The 20,163-nt window shown below is 36.9% G+C and overlaps 2 protein-coding genes across 4 annotated transcripts in view; both read left to right on the top strand.

Moving 5' to 3' along the window:
• The first annotated feature begins 1,004 nt into the window (after positions 1 to 1,004).
• On the top strand, positions 1,005 to 7,250 carry rbmx (RNA binding motif protein X-linked). 2 transcript variants are annotated; one of them, XM_028008115.1, is made up of 10 exons: positions 1,005 to 1,292; positions 1,397 to 1,506; positions 2,513 to 2,619; positions 2,702 to 2,855; positions 3,033 to 3,170; positions 3,279 to 3,390; positions 3,583 to 3,708; positions 4,433 to 4,524; positions 5,253 to 6,809; positions 7,118 to 7,250. In XM_028008115.1, exons 2-9 carry the CDS (start codon positions 1,398 to 1,400, stop codon positions 5,564 to 5,566), a joined length of 1,152 nt encoding a protein of 383 aa, XP_027863916.1. In that variant the 5' UTR covers positions 1,005 to 1,292; position 1,397; the 3' UTR covers positions 5,567 to 6,809; positions 7,118 to 7,250. The 2 variants fall into 2 exon arrangements, with proteins under 2 accessions (XP_027863916.1, XP_027863917.1); XM_028008116.1 differs by having other exon boundaries at positions 1,008 to 1,292; positions 6,717 to 6,809.
• Positions 7,251 to 8,679: 1,429 nt separating this feature from the next.
• arhgef6 (Rac/Cdc42 guanine nucleotide exchange factor (GEF) 6) overlaps positions 8,680 to 20,163 on the top strand; it is a 41,169-nt gene continuing 29,685 nt past the window's right edge. For both annotated transcript variants that reach the window (XM_028008601.1, XM_028008602.1), the window contains exons 1-4: positions 8,680 to 8,968; positions 11,460 to 11,543; positions 15,158 to 15,242; positions 18,345 to 18,463. In XM_028008601.1, the coding sequence (XP_027864402.1) occupies positions 8,804 to 8,968; positions 11,460 to 11,543; positions 15,158 to 15,242; positions 18,345 to 18,463 (453 nt within the window). In that variant the 5' untranslated portion in view covers positions 8,680 to 8,803. The remainder of the gene's footprint in view (positions 8,969 to 11,459; positions 11,544 to 15,157; positions 15,243 to 18,344; positions 18,464 to 20,163) is intronic.

The raw sequence follows: 20,163 nt of genomic DNA on the forward strand, positions 1-20,163 counted from the left end.
TAACTCAGACCTGTCTTTGGTGTCCAGCATAAACAGAAACGAAACCAGAACTGTTCTGTGAAACCCCAATGTTGCTCTCCACCTTCACGGAAACACAGTTCCAACTGGAGATACTATGAAATAACAGCAACATTTCAAAAACTGGACATATAATTAAGTCTTTCTTATTTGTTGAAAACTAATAATGAAAGTGGGTAAAATGTGGAAAGTTCCTAATTTAGAAATACTTGTTTTTATCCCCGAACCTTCAGATTTTTGCTCAAAAAGCAGATTATGAAGACACATCCCAACTATAGAAACAATTTCAGTGTAATAGTACATTTAAATCAACAAAAGAAAGGTTTTACCTGAAATTAAATTAAGTTTTGAGCTTCCCAGCCAGAGTCCAACTAAATTTACCCATCACCTATTTTCAATGCAATGTTCAGTCCCTTTCAGGGGAAAGTTTTATTTATAACTTTTAACACTGATTCATGAGTCCTTGAGGTTCATAAATTGTACCGATGTCACAAAGTGCTTCACAAAAAGGTAACCCACAAAATGCACAGAAAGCTACAGTGGAGAATACAGAACACAATGCAATCATAAAGGCCTAAATCTAATTAACAGCTTCCTTGAATTAAAGTGTATTTATTTATCTGTAGTAGTGCAGAATGACCCAGTCAAAGTCCAGATTCAAATTCAGGAAGTTGATGTCCACAATCGTTCTCCATTCAGTTTGACAGCTTGAGCTACTTAGCAAAGATGTACAATTTTTGTAACCTCACAAGTTGTGAAGTGATGTTCATTCAGTCACTTAAGAGAGTGAAAAAAAATGGTATGAGTGGTTGCATGACTAAAATTTCAAGGGATTTTAAAACAAGCATTTCATAAGTACAAATAATGAAAACGATGTTGAAACATTAAACCCAAATAGAAAATGACTGGGATACAAGAGCGGTTGTAGTTGTGCAGCGCCTTGGAGTGCCACTAGGGGGCAGGCGTATGTATTTCAGCCGGAAGAAGGTAAATAGAGGAAGAAGAGCAACCGTTGTTCACCATCATTGTATCCTCCTAAAGCCTGATAAATTTGGTAGTTCCTCGTCATAGCACGTTGGTAGCCTGCATGCTTTGAGCAGACTGAGTCCGCGTTGTTTTAAATATTACACACTTTGTGCATTTAAACCGCCGTATTGAAGTGTTTTTTTTGTAGCTCGTGGGGAAAGTCGTCTAACGTGAATAACTGTTTCGCTGATATTGGTGGCGCGTTTATCGCCATTTTGCGCGTTGAGCGACTCAAAACCAGCAAAAAGGTATTTATCTAGCAAATGATCCGTTTTTAGGAGCAGTTTTATTGTTCCTGTGCAATATTTTCCGTGTGATAGTTGACCCGAATGGCATTTTCTTTGTTTTTCAGAATGGCCGAAGCAGACCGACCGGGGAAGCTCTTCATCGGTGGACTCAACACGGAGACCACCGACAAGGCCTTGGAGCAGTACTTCAGCAAATATGGCAGGATCGTCGAAGGTGGGAATGGCCCCTCCACAAGTAGAACTCGATTTTAATTTTCTACGGATTTAACACCGCGTGCAACGCTTATGTGTTGCTGTATTTAATACACACTTAAAGTTTTATATTTTTAGTTGTAATATTACAGTTTAATTTGCATCTTTTCCTTTTGTTTAGCAGTTTTACCAATACTTAAAATAAATACTGAAGACTTTGTATGAACTCGGAATGTTTCATTTTCACTTTCGATAGATATGATGAGTGTGTTTTTTTTTTGTTGTTTATTTTCAAAATACTTTGAGGGGCCTTTTGAAAAGCTAAATAGTTTATGAATGTATAATTAAATGCTTAAATATTAAGCTATTTTATTTCCTATGCCCAATTACATTAAGGATGTAGTGTTGAATGCCCGCTAATCCCCAAAAGTTGCTTAAAATAGGAACACAGCATCTAGTTTTCTCAGTGAATTGTTCAAATAAATGACTAATGATAAACGACTTGCACCTTTATCCAGTCAAAGGGTCACATTTGTTACTACATAATCTTTTCAGAAGTGGCCGTGGGTTAAATATTCTGTCTTGGTATAATAGACATAGGATGTTTTTATTTTAATTTTTTCAATAAAAAAAAGAAAAAGATCCCAATTCAGCCAAAGAAATCAGGGTTTTATCACACCTAAACATTGATATGCCCTGGCTATGTGAACAGAATACTTGGCATTTTGCAACATACAGATTTTGAATGTTATGTTATCAATGGGAATCAAAACGGTTTTAGTAAGTCATTTCAGCACAAACTACATCTGCAGACTTTCAGATGGTGATACATCAACTCTCAAATTAGTAGGTTATACTAAACTTTCAATCAGAGTGTTTTATTGTTTTTTTAGTTATTATTGCAGTTCAGGGGATGTAATAAAATATAAAGTAAAAACAAACTATTATGTCTTAAATCTAAAAATGTATTGAAATTTTTGTCTTGGAAAAAAAAATTCTGGTCTCACCTTTTTGTTTTTATGTTTCAGTACTTCTGATGAAGGACCGTGAAACAAACAAATCGAGGGGCTTTGCTTTTGTAACCTTTGAAAGTCCGGCTGATGCAAAAGATGCTGCCCGGGAAATGAATGGAAAGGTGGGTCTTTGTTTTTCTTTAACATATTATTTTTTATAAAAATTTTAAGTTCTGATTATAATTGTACCTTTTTTTTAACCAGTCTTTGGATGGGAAGCCTATTAAAGTGGAGCAAGCTACAAAGCCTCAGTTTGAGAGTTCTGGCAGACGTGGGCCGCCTATGCATTCTCGAAGCCGGGGTCCTCCCAGAGGGCCCCGCGGGTCAAGGGGAGGAATTAGGGGCCCGCCATCCAGAGGTAAGATTTTCATCAAAATCAGGTTTTTTGGCAGAGTTTGCATATGAACTAGGAATTGGACTTTGGTTTCCTCTCGATAACGCAGGCATTTTTAAATATAGACACCTATTGGGAAATTTAAAAAGGTGGGTGTTTAATGAACTTGGATGAATGCTGAAAATATGTCCTTCTTTCAAGACTACTATGATTCAGAAGATGGAGATGGCTACTATAGTCGGATGTCATCCAGAGGTCCCCCAATGAAACGAGGTCCACCAGTTCGCAATGGGGGTCCTCCACCCAAGAGGTCGGCCCTATCTGGTCCCATGAGCAGGCGTGAGTATTTAAAACGGTCTCAGAATATTAATTTCTTTTCTTTCTTTTTAAAACAAATTGTTTCTCAACGGTTTGGGGAATACAACTGTTAACTTGTTGTCATTTCAGCTCCCATGTCCAGAGACAGGGATCCCTATGGTCCTCCACCCCGCAGAGACTCCATGTCCAGGAGAGATGATTATCCATCCCCAAGAGATGACCATTACAACCCTAAAGACGGGTAGGAAATATCAGAACAAGGGTCTATTGTGAATTATTTCTGAGCATAAACAGGAACATTTACACAAGATAAAAAAAGATTTACTAAAAGATAATATGGGAAAGTTGTAGAATAAATACTCCATAAACACTTTTATTGTACCTTGTTGTTGTGATGAACCTAAATAGATCGGTCCTGTTTAATGATTTTTAGATACTCCAGCCGGGATTACAGCTCAAGAGACCGGGACTATGGACCCCCTCCCAGAGATTACTCCTACAGAGAATATTCTAGTTCTGGCTCCAGAGATGACTATGGCTCAATGTCAAGAGGATACAGGTATGCCTGTCCCTGTAGCATATTTTACTTAATGATAATTACTCAGAAATGATTGTGATGAATAATATCGATACAACTTTAAAGTAATGTAATGATAAAGAAGTACATCAAAGCTCACAAATGTAATTACTAAGCAACAGTTAACACTGGAACTGAAAAAGGTTTTAAACATCCAAAAGAACATAAACAAAACAACCAAAAACACTAAATGAAATGAAAATAAAAACCTACACACATTAAAAACCATAAATAAAATAGATTATGAAGTTTTTGTATGTAAAATTGCCCTTCATAAATAATAATCTTTGGTTTCATACCAGGAAAACTGTCAGGTGTGACTTTTATAAGCAAAAATGCAAACTAACAACAAAAACACTCTATTTGAATATCTTTACTTGCATTTTCTAGCTTGTGTCTACAATACTGTGCGCCTGGCAAGTAACTGACACCAGAGTTCACTCCTCTTTCAGCTAAGGCAACAAGAAGGGAGGGGTCAGTCGGGTCAATGCACTGGAGTGAAGCCTTTTGTTATCCAGTTTGGTAGAAAGAGAAACGGGAAGAAAGCAAACAACCAAATGCAAATTATTGAGTTTATTTTAATAATTGTTGTGCTTACTATGACAGGCTTAGATGCAGGTTTGTTTTAGTTCTTAAGGTTTTAAGACATTCTTAAAATCGCACCTGCCCGTCTAATTATAACGGGGTTGTTATGTATTTTACCAAGCGACCGTGATGGTTATGGAGGTGGCAGAGAGCCGAGAGGCTACATGGATCGTCCCAGTGGTGGCTCCTACCGAGATTCCTATGATGGTTACGGTAAGATGCAGCTCCATGAGCTCAACAAATTATTACTGTCACACAGGGAAAAGCTGCAAAAATAAGTCATGGCACAGGCTGCAACAGAAAGCTCAAGTTCACTACCTCCCAAGAGAAGAACTTTCACCTTGAACAAACCTCCAACTCGCACATTTATATTTAATTCAAATATTGGCTTTTAGGCTAAAAGCAGAAATTTGACTAAAAGTTCAGTCCATTCAGTGCAATTCCTATATTTATCAAAAAAGTGTGGCAATTTCAGGCAAAGACACGATTTGATTTGACCTGACGCAGAGTATGCAACTGTAAGGAACCATCAAAAACCTTGGAAATGTCCATTAAGTGTTGCCTAGCAAAGCACTCCCTCAAGGAGTAAACTTCACAAACCTTCAAGACAAGTCAGAAAACCTCGTCTCTTTTCTTCACCTGGACCTGTTAAAGGAAAAATGGCTTCCTGAGTAAATGGCATGCAGAAATGGAGTAACACTACCCACTTATTCAATGTAGAAGATATAAATTTTATATCAACTGCAACTGCTCATCAACTAAAACATCCACATTAAATGTAGAACTCAAACAAATGGAAGATGAAAAAAAAAAGAAACACACAACCCATGAAATTTGTCACAGGATGAATTCTATTGGCAGAAAGTGCGCACTTAACGGTGCAAGTAATTTATTGAAGTTGAACCTTACCTGAACCATTACCTGAACCATTGACCCTGCAGGTAACTCTCGCAGCGCCCCACCCTCACGGGGCCCCCCACCATCCTATGGTGGAAGCGGTGGAAGCAGTCGTTACGATGACTATGGCAGCAGCTCCAGGGACGGCTATGGCAGTCGTGACAGTTACCCCAGCAGCCGGAGTGACCCGTACCCTCCGAGCCGTGGAGAGAGAATGGGTAGGCAGGAAAGGGGCCCGGCCCCCCCTGGCGAGAGAGGCTACCCTCCTCGTGACTCGTATGGCTCAAGTCGTGGAGGGCCTCGCGGTGGCCGTGGTGGCGGTCGGCCTGATAGAGGAATGGCTCGCAGCAGATACTAAAATGGACTTGGAAGTCTCATTAATGCAAACTTTGATCTTCGTACATACTTGACACATGTTTTGGAAGAAATCTGATGAATACAAACAGACAAAATGTGTCTTAACTCTGTGACTTAGGAAGCTTAGCTTTGTATCTTTTACTTTCCCCGTTTTATGTGTATTTTTTTTTTCCCATTTTTTATATATAGTATTTCTTTACCTATGTCACAGTGTAGTTACTAAGTGTTTTTGTCAGTTCAGTGTGAATTGAATCTGCAATGCCCTAAATATGGCTTTCATACGCTAATAAAGCTTTTAGTTGAAACTCTACATCTCATCGATTTTTCACCTCGAGATTTCTGACAAAAAAGTGACGGGGAAAAAGTGATGACACGTCTCCTTTGCAAAGTTCTGTAATCATAGGTGAGTCTGTTCGCACATATGATGGAGTGGAATGAAATATTAAACAAATGTGCTTCCAACTGGACACTACTGTTTGCCAGATGGGGAAATGTTACTGTCAAAATGTTCCAATGTAGTTCCCCTTGGAAATGGATCCATCACCCTAGAGCAATTTGATGACATGCAACAAGCAAACACAACTCGACTGATAGTCATCAGCTGGTAAGCAAAGCAAACCTTTGTTTCTCACCTGTAAATGAGTTTCTCATTGTCCTGTATTACAATCTTCACTCCAGACAACTTTTGCCTCAGGAGACACTGCAATAAGGAAGTCAACTGAAATAAGCGCTTTTAATTGTTTTATATGGTAATTTTTATAAGAGCAACAAACCATGAGGATTCCTTCCTTTTGATCAAGATTGACAATCTGAGCCCTCGAAACAACTTTTTGCTCAACGAGTTGTGCAGTTTCAAAGAATTGGCATCAGTATTTTTTTTGACATTAAGTGACATCTAGTAAAAAACGTTTTGTCTTGGTAAAAGCCAAGCAGGCATAAATTATGTTCAGTAACCAAACCTCTTCTACAAGCATGCTCAAAAAAACTGGAGACCTGTGGAGAAACGCCATCAACCCAGCAGCCAAACTGGAGGAAAAAAAAAATCATACGGAGAAACTTGAAGTTGGATTGAGAACTACAATATCTTTATATTTTATTTTTCAATACACACTTAAGACAAGGACAATGTTAATTTTTTTTCTGTGTTGCAGGATGAACATCAAAGTAATGGCTGCTGAAATATACCAGAGTTCTATCCTCCAGTTGTTGGACTGATTTAACCAGATCGTCTTTAACCAACCTAGGTATGTCCAGCACATGACAACAGCTTCTTGATCAAATATTACATTAGCATGTAAAATTGAAGCATGTAACATGTGGAATATGTTGGCCAACATTTTTTTTTGCACCCCAGTCATATGCAATATCAATGTTGCACACTAATATTATAACAACATGTTGTGCTGCCTTACTCCCTCTGGTTTATACTGTTAACTCCTTTACCCTAAACTCATTTATACATTTTAAATTGTTGCTGATTTGTAAGATTAGCTGTAACTTGCTATCATTCTATAGATCTAACTTTCAGCTTGATTTAATCTTTTGTTGATAGCTTTACAGGTGCTGTTGCAGGGGTTGGCTGAAACTGTTCGACTGGAAAAATCTGTTGGAAGTGGGAAGAGTCCAGACTGAGGAATTGGTTAAATTTGATATTTGTTGTGTTTTAAATAAAGTCTTTAAAATCAGTTTTTTCTTTTTGTCTCAATAAAACAGTGAAACTGGGAAAGATGGTCAGTAAAGCAGTTGTTGTGTAATATTTCTGAACGTAGCAAATCAGAATTTTGTTTCCAGACCTTTTGAAGTGATAACCTTTGATATAGAAATACTTGATAAGATGGATTTAAAAATTAGGGTGTGCTCTAAAAGTTTAACCCGGTGATACCTTGAAAATGTATTAATACTCAAACTTTTCCTTTTTCTTTTCTGTCACAAACGTTAAAGTACTTTGAGGCTTTGTGCGTTAGACCGGTGTTTCTCTGTTCCTCAAGGCACACTTCCCTGCATGTTTTAGGTATTTCCTTGCTTCAGTCCAGCTGATTTCAATTGATGACTGATTAACAGGAGTTTGTTGAACTGCAATCAGTTGAATCAGGCACATTAAAGCAGGGAAACCTCTAAAACATGTAGGACACTGTGCCTTGAGGACCAGGGTTGGGGAAACACTGCGTTAGACCAACACAAAGCAACATAATTGTGAAGTTGAAGGAAACGTAACCACAACCATGGCCTGCATTTATGTTTGACCCCAACAGTCATTTGGAGAGTTATCTTTCTTTTGCACTCACTGCTGCAGGTTTTTGGGCCTAGTCTGTACCAGATTGGCATGACTAGACTGAATTTTCTGCCCATCCCTGAATTCCAAATTCTTAGCACAAATTCCAAATAAATTTAGGTCTGGACTTTGACTGGACCATTTTATTTTTGCTAAATTACTTTCTCAGTCTGCTGTGTTCTGCAGGAGGCTGCTAATATAAAATTTATTAGGTGAAGCTGTGAAAAACTTAATGTGGTTTAATGTTTTCAAGTAATGTTTTTTTTCTTCCACTCTATGTTTTGTTTTGCTCTGTTCTAGTACTGAACAGCCCTTTGGTTAAGCAGAGTTTTAAATGCGTTTGTCAGATAAATTGGATTTGGGAGCAAACATCAAAAACATAACTGAGAAATTACATGCAGGTGAGCTAAATATACAAGTTAGCTGATTTCAGAAAGCAGTTGGACTTTATTTAGGCCTATTAGTGTAAAAATGAATCTTCCAATCCAAACTCAAATTATTAAACTTTGAAGAACAGTGAGATAATGTGAATTTCACATTTGCAAGTTTCCTAAATAAGTTGCAAAACACCCCGTCAGTCTTGTTGCAGACCTGCTGTTTTTTTCCCCTCATGCAAAAATATGCTGATGCATCTAAGATATCAGTTACTTTCTTTATTTTCTGAGCCTTGCTTCATTTGTTCTTGATACCATCTGCTCTCTCACACCATGTGCTGCTTTGCAGGGGGAAATCCAGCACCCTGTGTATTGTTGAGGTGCCTGTTTGCCAGTAGGGGTGATCATCAGTTTTGCGTGTAGTAACTGCCTCCTCCAACCCCCCACACCCCCCTTCTCGCCGCCTCGTTTTTTTTGTTTTTTTTTTAAACTTTAGCAGAAGTGCGGATGTGAGCTGCATATTGATACGGAACAGGCCGCCACTTTTCTGTTTTAGCAATGCGGGCTTAGGCGATGATCATTTTGTGGAGCTATGAATCCCGAGGAGCAGACTGTAACGTGGTTGATATCGTTAGGAGTGCTCAGCTCGCCCAAAAAGAACATAGCGGACCCGGAGGAGTTTCTGAAAACATCACTCAAGGATGGGGTCGTCCTGTGCAAGCTCACGGAGAGACTCATACCTGGCTTCACGCCCAAGGTGAGCTGCTGATTTATTAAGTAAACAAAATGTCAAACGATCGACTGATCTCGGTGAAAAAGAAGGGAGGGGTTTGATGAAAGTGATACCGACAGGAACTTCTCTCTGCAGCCCTGGCCTTGCATTCTCTACCCGAGCTGTAAGTTTTGACAGCTGAACGCTTTTCTATTACTTTTACAGGGAGTGCTGCGTCGGGTTAATGGAGGTTTTCTGCGAGTTTACAGTCTACAGATTTCAATAAGTGATTTCCTGTGGGGGGGGGGGAATGTTCCGCATTCTTGATATGACTGAGTAGGTCAGTGTGAACACCTACTAAAACAAGACTAGTTTTGCCATAGGAGTGCACCAAATAGTTCACACTTTCAATAGTTATACCTGGAGAATTCACCAGAGCAATAACATCTTGACTTTTTAATGCGATTAAAGTGATTTTGTATGTTAAATGTGGAGGTAACAAAGTTGATCATGATAACAGTTGCAAATTCAGGTCGTCACTTCCTCTTGAGCGGCTGCTCTTCCCGGTGTTGCGTCGAGATGCGTTTCCCCACTTACTTCTGCCCTGCTGTCAGGCCATTGCGCGTCTTTACTGGGTTTTATGGTGGAGAATATGGCGCGTTCAAGTACACATTGTACACTAGATTATCTGTGTTGAAGAAGCTGTGAAATTAAATCTTCAAATCATATTTAAATGCCTCCCCTCTCAACACTTAGCATTTTAAAGAGGTTGTACCTTTAAACACTGATTTCATTAAATTATCTCGGTAAAGCTGGACTCCTTTGATCAATTAAATGCAATAAAAAGTAAAATTATAAAATTTTAATATGATCTTGATTAAAAGCAAGTAAGTCATTTGTTTTGTTAAAATATTTTAATACAGAATATTTAATTAATCTAAACTGTAGGTGAATTTCAGAGTAGATTGGAAAACTGCTTATACTCATTTTGTGCAGTAAGGCTCTGATTGCCTCACTGTATTTAAATATAAGACTATGCCAACATAAGAGGTATTTTTTTTCAGACACATGCATGATGCTGTACAAGCCAGTTGTAGCCCATAAAGTTTGTTTTGATACCATAATAAAGCATAAAAAGAATATCTCTATTTTTTCACATTACATAGTACTTGGGGGAATTTTTTTTAATATAAAATTCACAGTTAAAGACTACAAATAATTATTTGAAGAGTAGCTTCTTTTTCATAAAGCTCATTCATTGGAATATCTGGCTTCAATTGTATTCCTCAGTTGCATCAAAAGACATAAATGTTGAGAGTAAATCAAAGTGAATTAGGCTTATCAAAATTAGTTATGCTAGCTAAAAGACAGCCTAATGAACAACATATATTTAATTCAAATTAGGATTTTCTTACTATTTGGGAATTTTTCCTTTTAAATTCTCTGATTTGGGTCAGGCAGTTTGAGTCCACAAAGTATTTATTTTTATTCCCCCATGTTGTTACACTGGTAAGCATTGTCTCTGAGGTGTTGCTTTAAAATATGTCTACATGTGCCAGTTCCGTCAAATATAGTGAATTATCAGAAGTGGACAAAGGCATGACAAAGTCCTCATCTTGGATTCTTCAAATTGTTTAAATCTGTAGTAATCTTGCTGTATTTTTTCTTTCATTATTCCGGCATTTAGCATCTACATATATTTTTTTATATGAGACAGAAATATAGTGTACTTGACCAGAATGCAAGACTTAACTTGCTAAATGTATGAAATTCATTAGGTTACTTTTGTTATTTTTATTCATTTTTTAAAAATATATTCATATGTCCAATAAATAAGCTAATTATTGAAATCATAAAATTCTAAAAATGCCTTTGGAGTTTTACTGAAACTTTCAGAAACTGAGAGTTGGTCAAAGACGTTATTTATTAAGTGTTTAATAAGACCACTGTGATATTTGAGCTTTAAATAAACGTTATAGTCATTATCAGTACCTCCACCGTTTATTGCGGTGTTAATATTGTAGCGTACAACTACACCTGAATGCACCACGTCGGCCGTAAAACGCTATTTAAAAGCGTAGCTGCAACCGGAAGTTGCAGCTTCTCTTTTCTTGCGAGCTATTTTGGTTTATCTTCATATCTTCTCCTAGCTCCACAGCGTTTGCGTAGCAAGTATGTTTTAGCTTAGATTAATAGGTGAAAATCTCTGCCTTTCTTTCATACGTATTTTGTACTCGTTGTTAAGAGAGACCTTTATTTTGAAAGTCTTCAAAGTGAGCGGATGTTTTGCTTAAATGTGGCTTCTTTGGCGTTTCTGTGGCTTATGACCGCACAGAGGAGATTCATTAGCCATTCAGTAATGTTTGAAATTGTGAGGCGCAACATTTGGATTGGGTTTACAATTTTGTGGGGTTTGTTTCTTCAAAGTGACACTAAAACTAAAGCTATGACGGGCTTGAAGAGCCAGTGTGTGTCATATACCCGCTTGGATTACTAAACCGAGGTGTGGGTTTATATATTTATTTTTTTTGCTCAGTATTCCCAGGATCCAAGAACTGAAGCTGACTGCATCTCCAACATCAAGGAGTTTTTAAGAGGATGCTCGTCGTTGAAAGTGGAGGTAAGTTGCCCCAGTGAATTTTCATGATCATTTTCTATCGACAGCGCTTTATTCCCCTGCAGTCCAAAGGGAAAGCTTTGATCACACTTTCTTGTGTTGTGATCTGCTTATTAGGTTAGACGTCATGTTTACTATGGACTAGGGAAGATGGGATTTTTTTTTTTACTGTCACCACCCGATTCATTTACTTCAAATAGCAATAATTCACTTCCTTGTAAGTTTACTTTCTCTTTTACATTGCTATGTAAATCAAATAATAACAATAATAAAAAAAAACTTGTTTAATGTTGTCACAGACATCCATTCCAGGATTCTGTTTTAGAAAAAGGGAAGTAATTATGGTCCGTGGTGTAACCTTGACATTATTATTATATTGCGCTTAAATATGTACAAACATATGACATGATCTAAATGTCTCTATTACGCAGAAAATGTTATTCTTACTGCCACCAAAATATTTATTGCTATTGATTCTTGCAGTCATAACAATATTGTTCAATATCTAAAATTATTTTGGTTTAAACAATAAGTTCCGTGGTATTTTTCAAGCACTTTTTAGAATTATAGAAAGAATAACACAAATAGCAGTGGATTGGTATGAGATATGCTCATCTATGATTACAATCCAACAGTTATATCTACTCCTGCTGAAACTGTCACTTACTGATTTATAATTATTATTGAAATATGGATTATGGATAATTAGTGTTTATTATTATTATTTTTATTTATAGACTTCAGCAAATCCTTCTCAATTTAATAGTAATTTAAAATAAACATTCTTTTTACAAAGTTGGCATATAATAAACTGATAGGTGATTATGTAGGCATGCCATCTGTTCTGTAGGCCATTTTAAAGTACAACTGTAGACTTTTACAGTTAATAGGTTGTTTAGTGGCACTCCTCCAATCTCCACAAAATTACCATGTTTTTCACAACCAGAAGTATTTTAAAACTGATTTTATTATTTTGTAAGCAAATAAAAGCGTAGTTGTGGTCTTGCGTTCATGTTGACCAGAAGTGCTCAGCAACGGGTGGGGGAGGGGAGTCGTGCACTACTCCATGCTCCATACAGCGGGGAGAAAGGGTCTCTGAGCCTTTTTCTTGCGGGATTTAAATCATAGGAATGGTATGATGGACTTTCTTTTAAATTTTGGAAAGTAACTTTTTTTAAAAATCTAATAAACCTTGATAAAAGTAACTCACCCATGCTGAAACAGGAATATAATATGTTGACATTTGCTTATTTATTTCTTGGTTTGTATGTTCAGTTGTAATATGAACCGTATCATCTTCATAAGAGTGATTCATGTTGCTACTTTAGTTTCTGTGATCATGACCTTACCATGTGTTATTACAACTAGAAATGTTTTTTAACAACAAAAAAAGCATATAAACAAGTAAGGCAGCATTAAACACTAAGACGTGCATGATGGTAACTTTTTAAAACTTTATTAGACAACTAAGCACAAACCAACTGGGACTTTTTCCTTCATGCAAGAGTGTTTTTCCTCAATTCCAGCCAGTTCTACACCGTACCAGAACAGCGGACATTAATGTCTCTCCCAGTCTGTTATAAATAATCTGTTGTGGTTTTGAAACACATCACTCGCTCTGTTTAAGCAGCAATTTGAGTCAGCAAGCTTGACTCACTTTAGTGGTTCAGTAGTCCTGCCCAGCTGGCTTGTTATGTCTGGGAGGTCCTCTTTGCTTTTTATCCACCAACTCTGGTTTAGCCCATAATTAGACGTTTTGCCAGCAGCCACTAGGTCACTGGCAGAAGGTTTCTGAGAGGTGCTGTCAAACGTATCAGCCTGGGGATGTCTATGTGGCTATTACAAACCCTGCCCTTCCCTAAGCGATTATGGTATTTTCTTTTTGCCTTTTGCTCTGATAAATAAATAACCCCTGTCTGTCCAGCGCCTATATGAAGAAAGCTGGGTAACTGCTTTCACTTCTGCTTGCAGATGACAAGGAGGAAGAGCCAATTACCGTTCATGGCCTGTGATTTTTTATTTTTATCACTGTTGTGAAATGTAGAAGATGTGTTCGCCCTTTGTTCATACTTTGCAACTGTCATTTAGTGCAACAACTATTACAACTCAGGTCAAAATCTCATAACTAGCACACTTAAATCCATGTTAAAAACTTACATGACTGACTGCAATAACTACATCATTACCAGAAACCAGTGACCAGAAACAAAGCACACAGCCTATATTGTTGCTTATTTTCATTTTATTCAAAACAATCATACAGACGTTTTTCTCTTTGTTGATTTCATACCTGAACACGTCACACACAAAAAAAATGCAACTAAACACAACTCCTGAATCTGCTGTTACAGTGCTCAGCCTCTATATTTAAGATGTTTTATTTAAAATGTGAAACTTTATCCACTGGAGGAAAGACGATAGCTGTCTGAGTTGGGCTAACCTGGCAATGTGAGTTCAGGGAAGTGGAAAGAGAATTGCAAATGAATGTTTCTCTGTTTTATTGCAAAAAGAGGTCAGGTTCAAAATATCTGTGGTTTTCTTTGCCTTATAATCACTTTATGTATGCTGCTTCGGTATAGGTTTCCTTCTATTGTTTGTGTTGCATGGAAGAATAAGAGTCTTGTTGGTGTGAATCACAAAAGCAACAAAACTCACTCTTCCCTGTAAAGGAGCTAATTTTGACCTACTTCTTAGCTATGTTTCTGCCACAGAACCTTTTCCAGGAACCTAGGGTAGGCTTTCAGGGCCATAATTACCTACCCTCGGTTTCCAGGGTAGATCCTGGTAGATCCAGCCTGATCTACCAGATTCTCATATGAAAATGTACTCTGAAAAGCAGGGAGGGGTATTACCCAAAACTGACTTTTTAGCACTTTATACCACGATGTATGTTATTCCCTCATCAAACACATACCTGGAGTGTTTGTGGGTTGCATGAAACATTCACGCTTGTTTGACAATCCTTGAATCTCCCATGGCAACCATTAGGTGTTGCTTTAACTCCTGCTCATACGATGCGCCATCTTTTGTTTCCAGTTGTAGTTGGCATTTCAATATTTGGCTTATTGCTACTAATTTTCCTACTTCCATCTAGAAGACGTGACACAGAGATGTGACGCCATATCCGGATCTAAACTCCGATTACAGAGATAAATCAAATACACTATAAATCTTAATGCAATATTTTAAGATTTTAAATTTGAATTAGGCCACAAAGTTATAAGGAAATATAAACTGGGAGATAATTGAAACAGAATGATGGTATTCAGCCAGTTGATGATGCTTAGCTCCTCCCACCTGAAAACTTCACCTGTCGTCCAGGGTAGATAAAAAGGTACTAACTCTGTCCCTATTGTGGCTGTTTTCTGGGCTAGAGCTCTATTATGGTAATCTTACAAATTAAAATTCAACTCAATAGAGTTTAATTTTAACTTGTTGGAACACAGTGCTGTGATCCCAGTCGGTAGACTGAGCCCACAGTTTACACTATGGGCTCAGTGTAAACTGATTGAAACATGCTTTATGCCTAGGTTTAAATGATCCCAGTTTGTATGAACAGATTGTTTCAGTTTTATTTTTTGTCTGACTGTATTTTTCTCTGTTTCTTTTCCATCCAGGGGTTTGAACCAGAGTGGTTATACACTGGAGAGAATTTTGGCAAGGTCCTGAATACGCTGCTGGCATTCAACTTTGCCACGCAAGGTAACAGTTCTCATTTTTTTCTTTTCTGCGGTTCAGTTTGCTTGTTCAAGTAAAAGTTCAACAGTCTTAGATTTTTGTCTCCAATGGCAGCAAAAAGAGAAACAAAACATTAGGCATTGTGATATTTATTTGGTTTTTATCTAATAGCAAATGATTTATTGGACCTTTTATTGCATCCAATTGTTTTAAGGAATGAGAAGCTGTTCACACCATTGAATAACCATGTCAGCTGTTAGAATGGGATTGTTCTGACTGTAATAAATAATAAAGTTCCTATGGTATTTTTATATTTATGATAAGAAGTCTCCATTTCTTTTCAGGAGTCATAGGCTTCCTAAATTTGTCTGTTTTGCCATTGAGGTCTAGATCACTTTTATTTAATGCACAAAAACAAGACTTATTGATACTAATTCTGTAGTATCAATAAGGGATTATTGATACTAAACTGTCATTGTGATTATGACAGTTATGATAATGTTTATTCAGTATATTCATTGTATTTTTGTTTGAGTAAATGTATGAAAGTCAAAATGTAAACTTTGGCGAAATTTAGTTGTTTCCAAGCGCTTATGCCACTAAGTATTATTTTTGTTAACATTGTCAGTATATCAAGCTCATGTTTGTTGGTTAATTAGGTGAGCTGTCAGCTAATTTAGGTAGTTTGTATTTTTGGGTTTCCCTTATGGGAATGATGGGTTGTCCAGATTTCCAAAGACTTAACTTTTATTTATGATAAAAAAAAACAACAAAAAAACAATAGAATTTTTCTTTCATTAAGCTGAATGAGAGTGTGCAGCAACAGGTGTGGGAGGGGCAGCAGTGTTTGACTCTGTTCTCTATGCAATCAGAGAAAACGGGTCATTCTGATACAAACTCTTCAGCGATTTTTGAAGCCGTAAATTTTACATTTTTCAGCATACCTTAATGCATTAATTAGCCCATGCTTGATATACTGTACGTATAACAAATTAAGGAATTGTAAATTATTATTATAATGATCTGGGAATTGCAGAATACGTTTATTTTTTGGTTGATGGTCGAAAAAGAACATTAGTAAATGAGTTGAGACTACACTGAGGGTTTTGGCTACATGTCTCTTTGGGTTACAGATGGGCAGCTTGCATGGCAGTGTGTGCTTGTGTCACGCTGTGTGCCATTTTTATTCATGCTTTAATGCACCTCAGACAGTATCCTGTGACCTCATGTGTGTAATATTGTAATAAATGGGGTACGAAGGTGAAAATACTGTTGGAATTTGAAATGCTAGACAAATCCTGGACTAACTGCTTCATTGAGGAGTCTTTGTTTGGGGTCTGTCAGATAAAAGTAATACATTAAAGTGATTCAAACACAACGGAGAGAATTATTTGCTCTGCCACTAAGTATTTAGGTTGTAGACGTTTAAATACCATCAATTCATTGCTTAAAAAACTCCAATCATTTTCATTACATAAATGCATCAACGATCCATACATCATTTTGATTTTTGTAAAAAGTAAATAATGATCAAGCTTGTGTGTGCAATATTTTTTAAAGTTGATTCATGTGTTTGCCATTCATGAATTTAATGAAAAATGACTGTGCCACAATGTGAGGAGTTGAAACTTCATTTTACTCTGGTTGCTAGGGAATAAAAAAGGTTTGCCTTTCTTTGAAGGCGATAGGTCGAGAGGTTCACCAATCAGACTTTTTCCATGTGATATCAATTTTTCTTTTTCTTTGAAGTCTGACCAGTTCTGACTAATTCTGGTCATTGTCTTTTCTAAAAATGAAAAGAAGTGTCTATCCCTTAACCTTTTATGGGATTTTATTGAACTGAAACAAGTGCATTGTAGACCAAAAATGTTTGGAGCTCTAAATTTTGATGCAATTAATTAATTGGGGAAAAGAATCAGATATTAAGTGTTTGTGCTGCAGATTAATTCTGAATCAAATCTATGGCTGACTGATTAGTGCATCTTGTGATTGATTAAATATTAATTATTGCAATCTAATGTGAGATCATTGGTATTTAGCATCCTTACATGTTTCTTGCTTTGTTTCTTGAATCCTCTGTGTAAAAAAGTGGCGACCACTGAACAGACTTAGGCTTAGGCTTCACTGTGCAGATGGCTTCACATATGGGATTTATGAGTCCCACCTGTCACTGCCTTCAACGTCTGTTTTTAATGATAACAATCATTTTAAAGTATAATATATGCCGGCGTATGGAAAGCAGAGACTCTCCTGCTTTTTCCCCATCTAAACCATATCAGAGTGGCATGAATTCAAAATGATATGCTGATTAAACAGGATTACACAAAATATTGCTGTTTTACTGCCAGTAAGAGAAAGTTCCCCTATGATTTATATCCTCGAACCTTTAATGTTTATTTGATCCGATTTTAGGTTTGAAAGGTTAATTGTGTATCACATTCCTTTCTCATCTTTTGTAATTTGAAAAAGCAACAAACAACAAACTTGGCTAGCTTTCAGTTGGCATAAAATGAGTTTCCTTCTGTGAGTGCTTCTGCTTGCTAGCCTGTGTCTGTTTTATTCCAAATAAAGCCAGTAGAAAGGTTACTGCTCAGTGCACTGGCAGAGCTGCTCTCATACTGCAGGGCAGCTGATATCTACTGACTTTAAATCAAAGTTCCTCTGCAGCAGTGGCTGACTTATGACACAGTGCTAGAGCTGACATAAATCTGATTTTTATTTTTATTTTCTCCATGGCTCTGCCTGTGCAATAAAAATGCTATCAGACATGAGCAGCTTTGGAGAAAATATGATCATAGAGCAACATGGATGCTGCACAAGCGATCTCTGATGTTGTTTATTTGAAGGCTGCTCTTTGTTTAGCTGCTTGTTTATTCCAGGCTTGTAATGTCAGTTTTGCTTAAATCCGATTATCCTGTGAGTAATCAAAAATTCGTAGCCTTTGTTTGTTCGCTGCCTTGGAGCGGTGCAGAGCAGCAGAGCATTATTAATATGAATTATCTTCAGGTTGTCATCCTCCACTGTGGTTGTGCACCTGCATGACGTGTTTGTGTACCTTTTCCAGGTGAGAGCACTGAAATGTAACCTTAATTTGAGACTTCCTGTCTTGTCCATGTGTGTGCGTAGATTGTGCTGTGGAGCGATGTCCTCAGTCCGGTTCGTCCTCTCCTAATCAGACGACGTCTTCACACGCGCTGTCCTCCACCAGATCCAAAGGGTCTCTGCGCAGACAATCTAAATCAGTGGTATGATTTCTCTTTATTTTCAGCTATATTTTATATTTTGAATGCTTAAACACATGCTGTACAGTGACACTGCTGGTAACACTGTTGCCTTGCAACAAGACGAAAGTCTTTCATCAAGGAGTTTGCATGTTCTCTCTGTACATATATGGGTTTTCTCTGGGTACTCCTAGGTCCTCTCAAAGTCCAAAAACATGACTCCTGAGTCAATTAGTTTCTCTAAATCGTCCATGTGTATGAGTGTGGGAATAAATGATGGATAGGTGCAATGCTTAAATGTGTTTTAGAGTTTTTTTTTAAGCCAATTTGTTGAAAATGCTAAAATATATTCTGAGACGGCTTTGCAATTCCTTTGTATGAAGAAATAATCTCCTAAATAAAGTTCTGGGGGAAAGGCAGTCATAAGTAGAAAATCTAGATGAAGTGTATATTTTATGTATCAACCTGCATCTGCTTTTTCAGGATGGTAAGAGACTAAATAAATGTTACCTACTAACCTTGATCGTGACTAATTTTATTTTGAGAAATTTTAAATAAGTTGAGCTGCCGTAATATCACTTAAGTTAATGAAAAGAGCTTTAGTGTTGCATTCAACACAACTTAGCCTGCTTTATGTTCAATAAACGTACTAACTTTTTGACGTTTCTGTTCCAATCTGATTCATATTCTCCGTTGGAATCTTTTAAGATGCCCAGTTGCTCTACTGGACATATATATTTTTTTTCAGATGTTATAATGAAATAAAGACATTGTTTGTTGACTGTTTTTAAGTCGTCACTAATTAGCGAATTGGTCTCAACTTACTTTGATGAACTTTTTAAGCTCCTAACACCTTTACACATGTATGATTAACTGCATTGAAACAGTCTATACTTAGGTTTGTTCTACGTTTACTAAATCAAATGTGATCTTTGGAATTAGTTTATTGCAAGCCCAACTCAAACTTGGCACAACCATTATTTATCCTGACTGTCTGTGCAGAGTAAACAGCTTTAAATGTGACCAGCATTAAAGTTTATGACTGTTTGAAATCCTTAATCCACTCTATATGCAAAGCATCAGACAGGGAGGTGTTAACAAGTAGCAGACTGTCACCTAACAGTGTTTCAGTGTAACAAATTCAGAATATTAACACCATTGATAGTCTTAATAAGACATCAGTGAAGAAAAGGAGAGATTAAAATCTACTGGAGCTTGGTGTGGATGTGAAGACACCAGAGGAAAACATTTTACTGTCTGACAATCAGCTGTTTAATATATAAATTCACTAAAAACATAAGAGGTTGTTTTATTTGGGAAGCACACACCTTTATCTGTAAAGCTCAAGTTCTGCTATAGTGCATGTTATGATAGAGTAATCAAAAAGTAATTGGAACAAAAAATTAAACTACAGAGAAAGCTCATCAGGAATGAAGCCTATTTACCTATTTATTTAATTGCATTTAGTTTTTAAACTTTTATTAAGAAAATATGATGATTAGTTATTTATTTTTTTCATTTTCGAACAATGTGGAATTTGTTAAAACATAATTTATGTTAACTGAATGTTACTAGCCCATCACTTTTATCATTCAGATTAGAAAGTAACCAATCAGTCCACAAGAGGTAAGAATCTGCAAAGTTCCTTTTGGTATCAACCAGAAAAAACTTCAGAACTGCATTTCTAGTTTAGATTGCCTCACTAATAGAGGTGGGAAGTTGTC

The sequence above is a fragment of the Xiphophorus couchianus genome, chromosome 23 (genome assembly GCF_001444195.1).
Source record: "Xiphophorus couchianus chromosome 23, X_couchianus-1.0, whole genome shotgun sequence".
NCBI classification, from domain to species: domain Eukaryota; kingdom Metazoa; phylum Chordata; class Actinopteri; order Cyprinodontiformes; family Poeciliidae; genus Xiphophorus; species Xiphophorus couchianus.

Bases quoted from the DNA above. Each gene is read 5' to 3' on its own strand.
- rbmx (XM_028008115.1), top strand. From the start codon at position 1,398: ATGGCCGAAGCAGACCGACCGGGGAAGCTCTTCATCGGTGGACTCAAC. The intron at 1,507-2,512 runs GTGGGAATGGCC...TTTATGTTTCAG, and splicing joins ATATGGCAGGATCGTCGAAG to TACTTCTGATGAAGGACCGT. The intron at 2,620-2,701 runs GTGGGTCTTTGT...TTTTTTAACCAG, and splicing joins CCCGGGAAATGAATGGAAAG to TCTTTGGATGGGAAGCCTAT.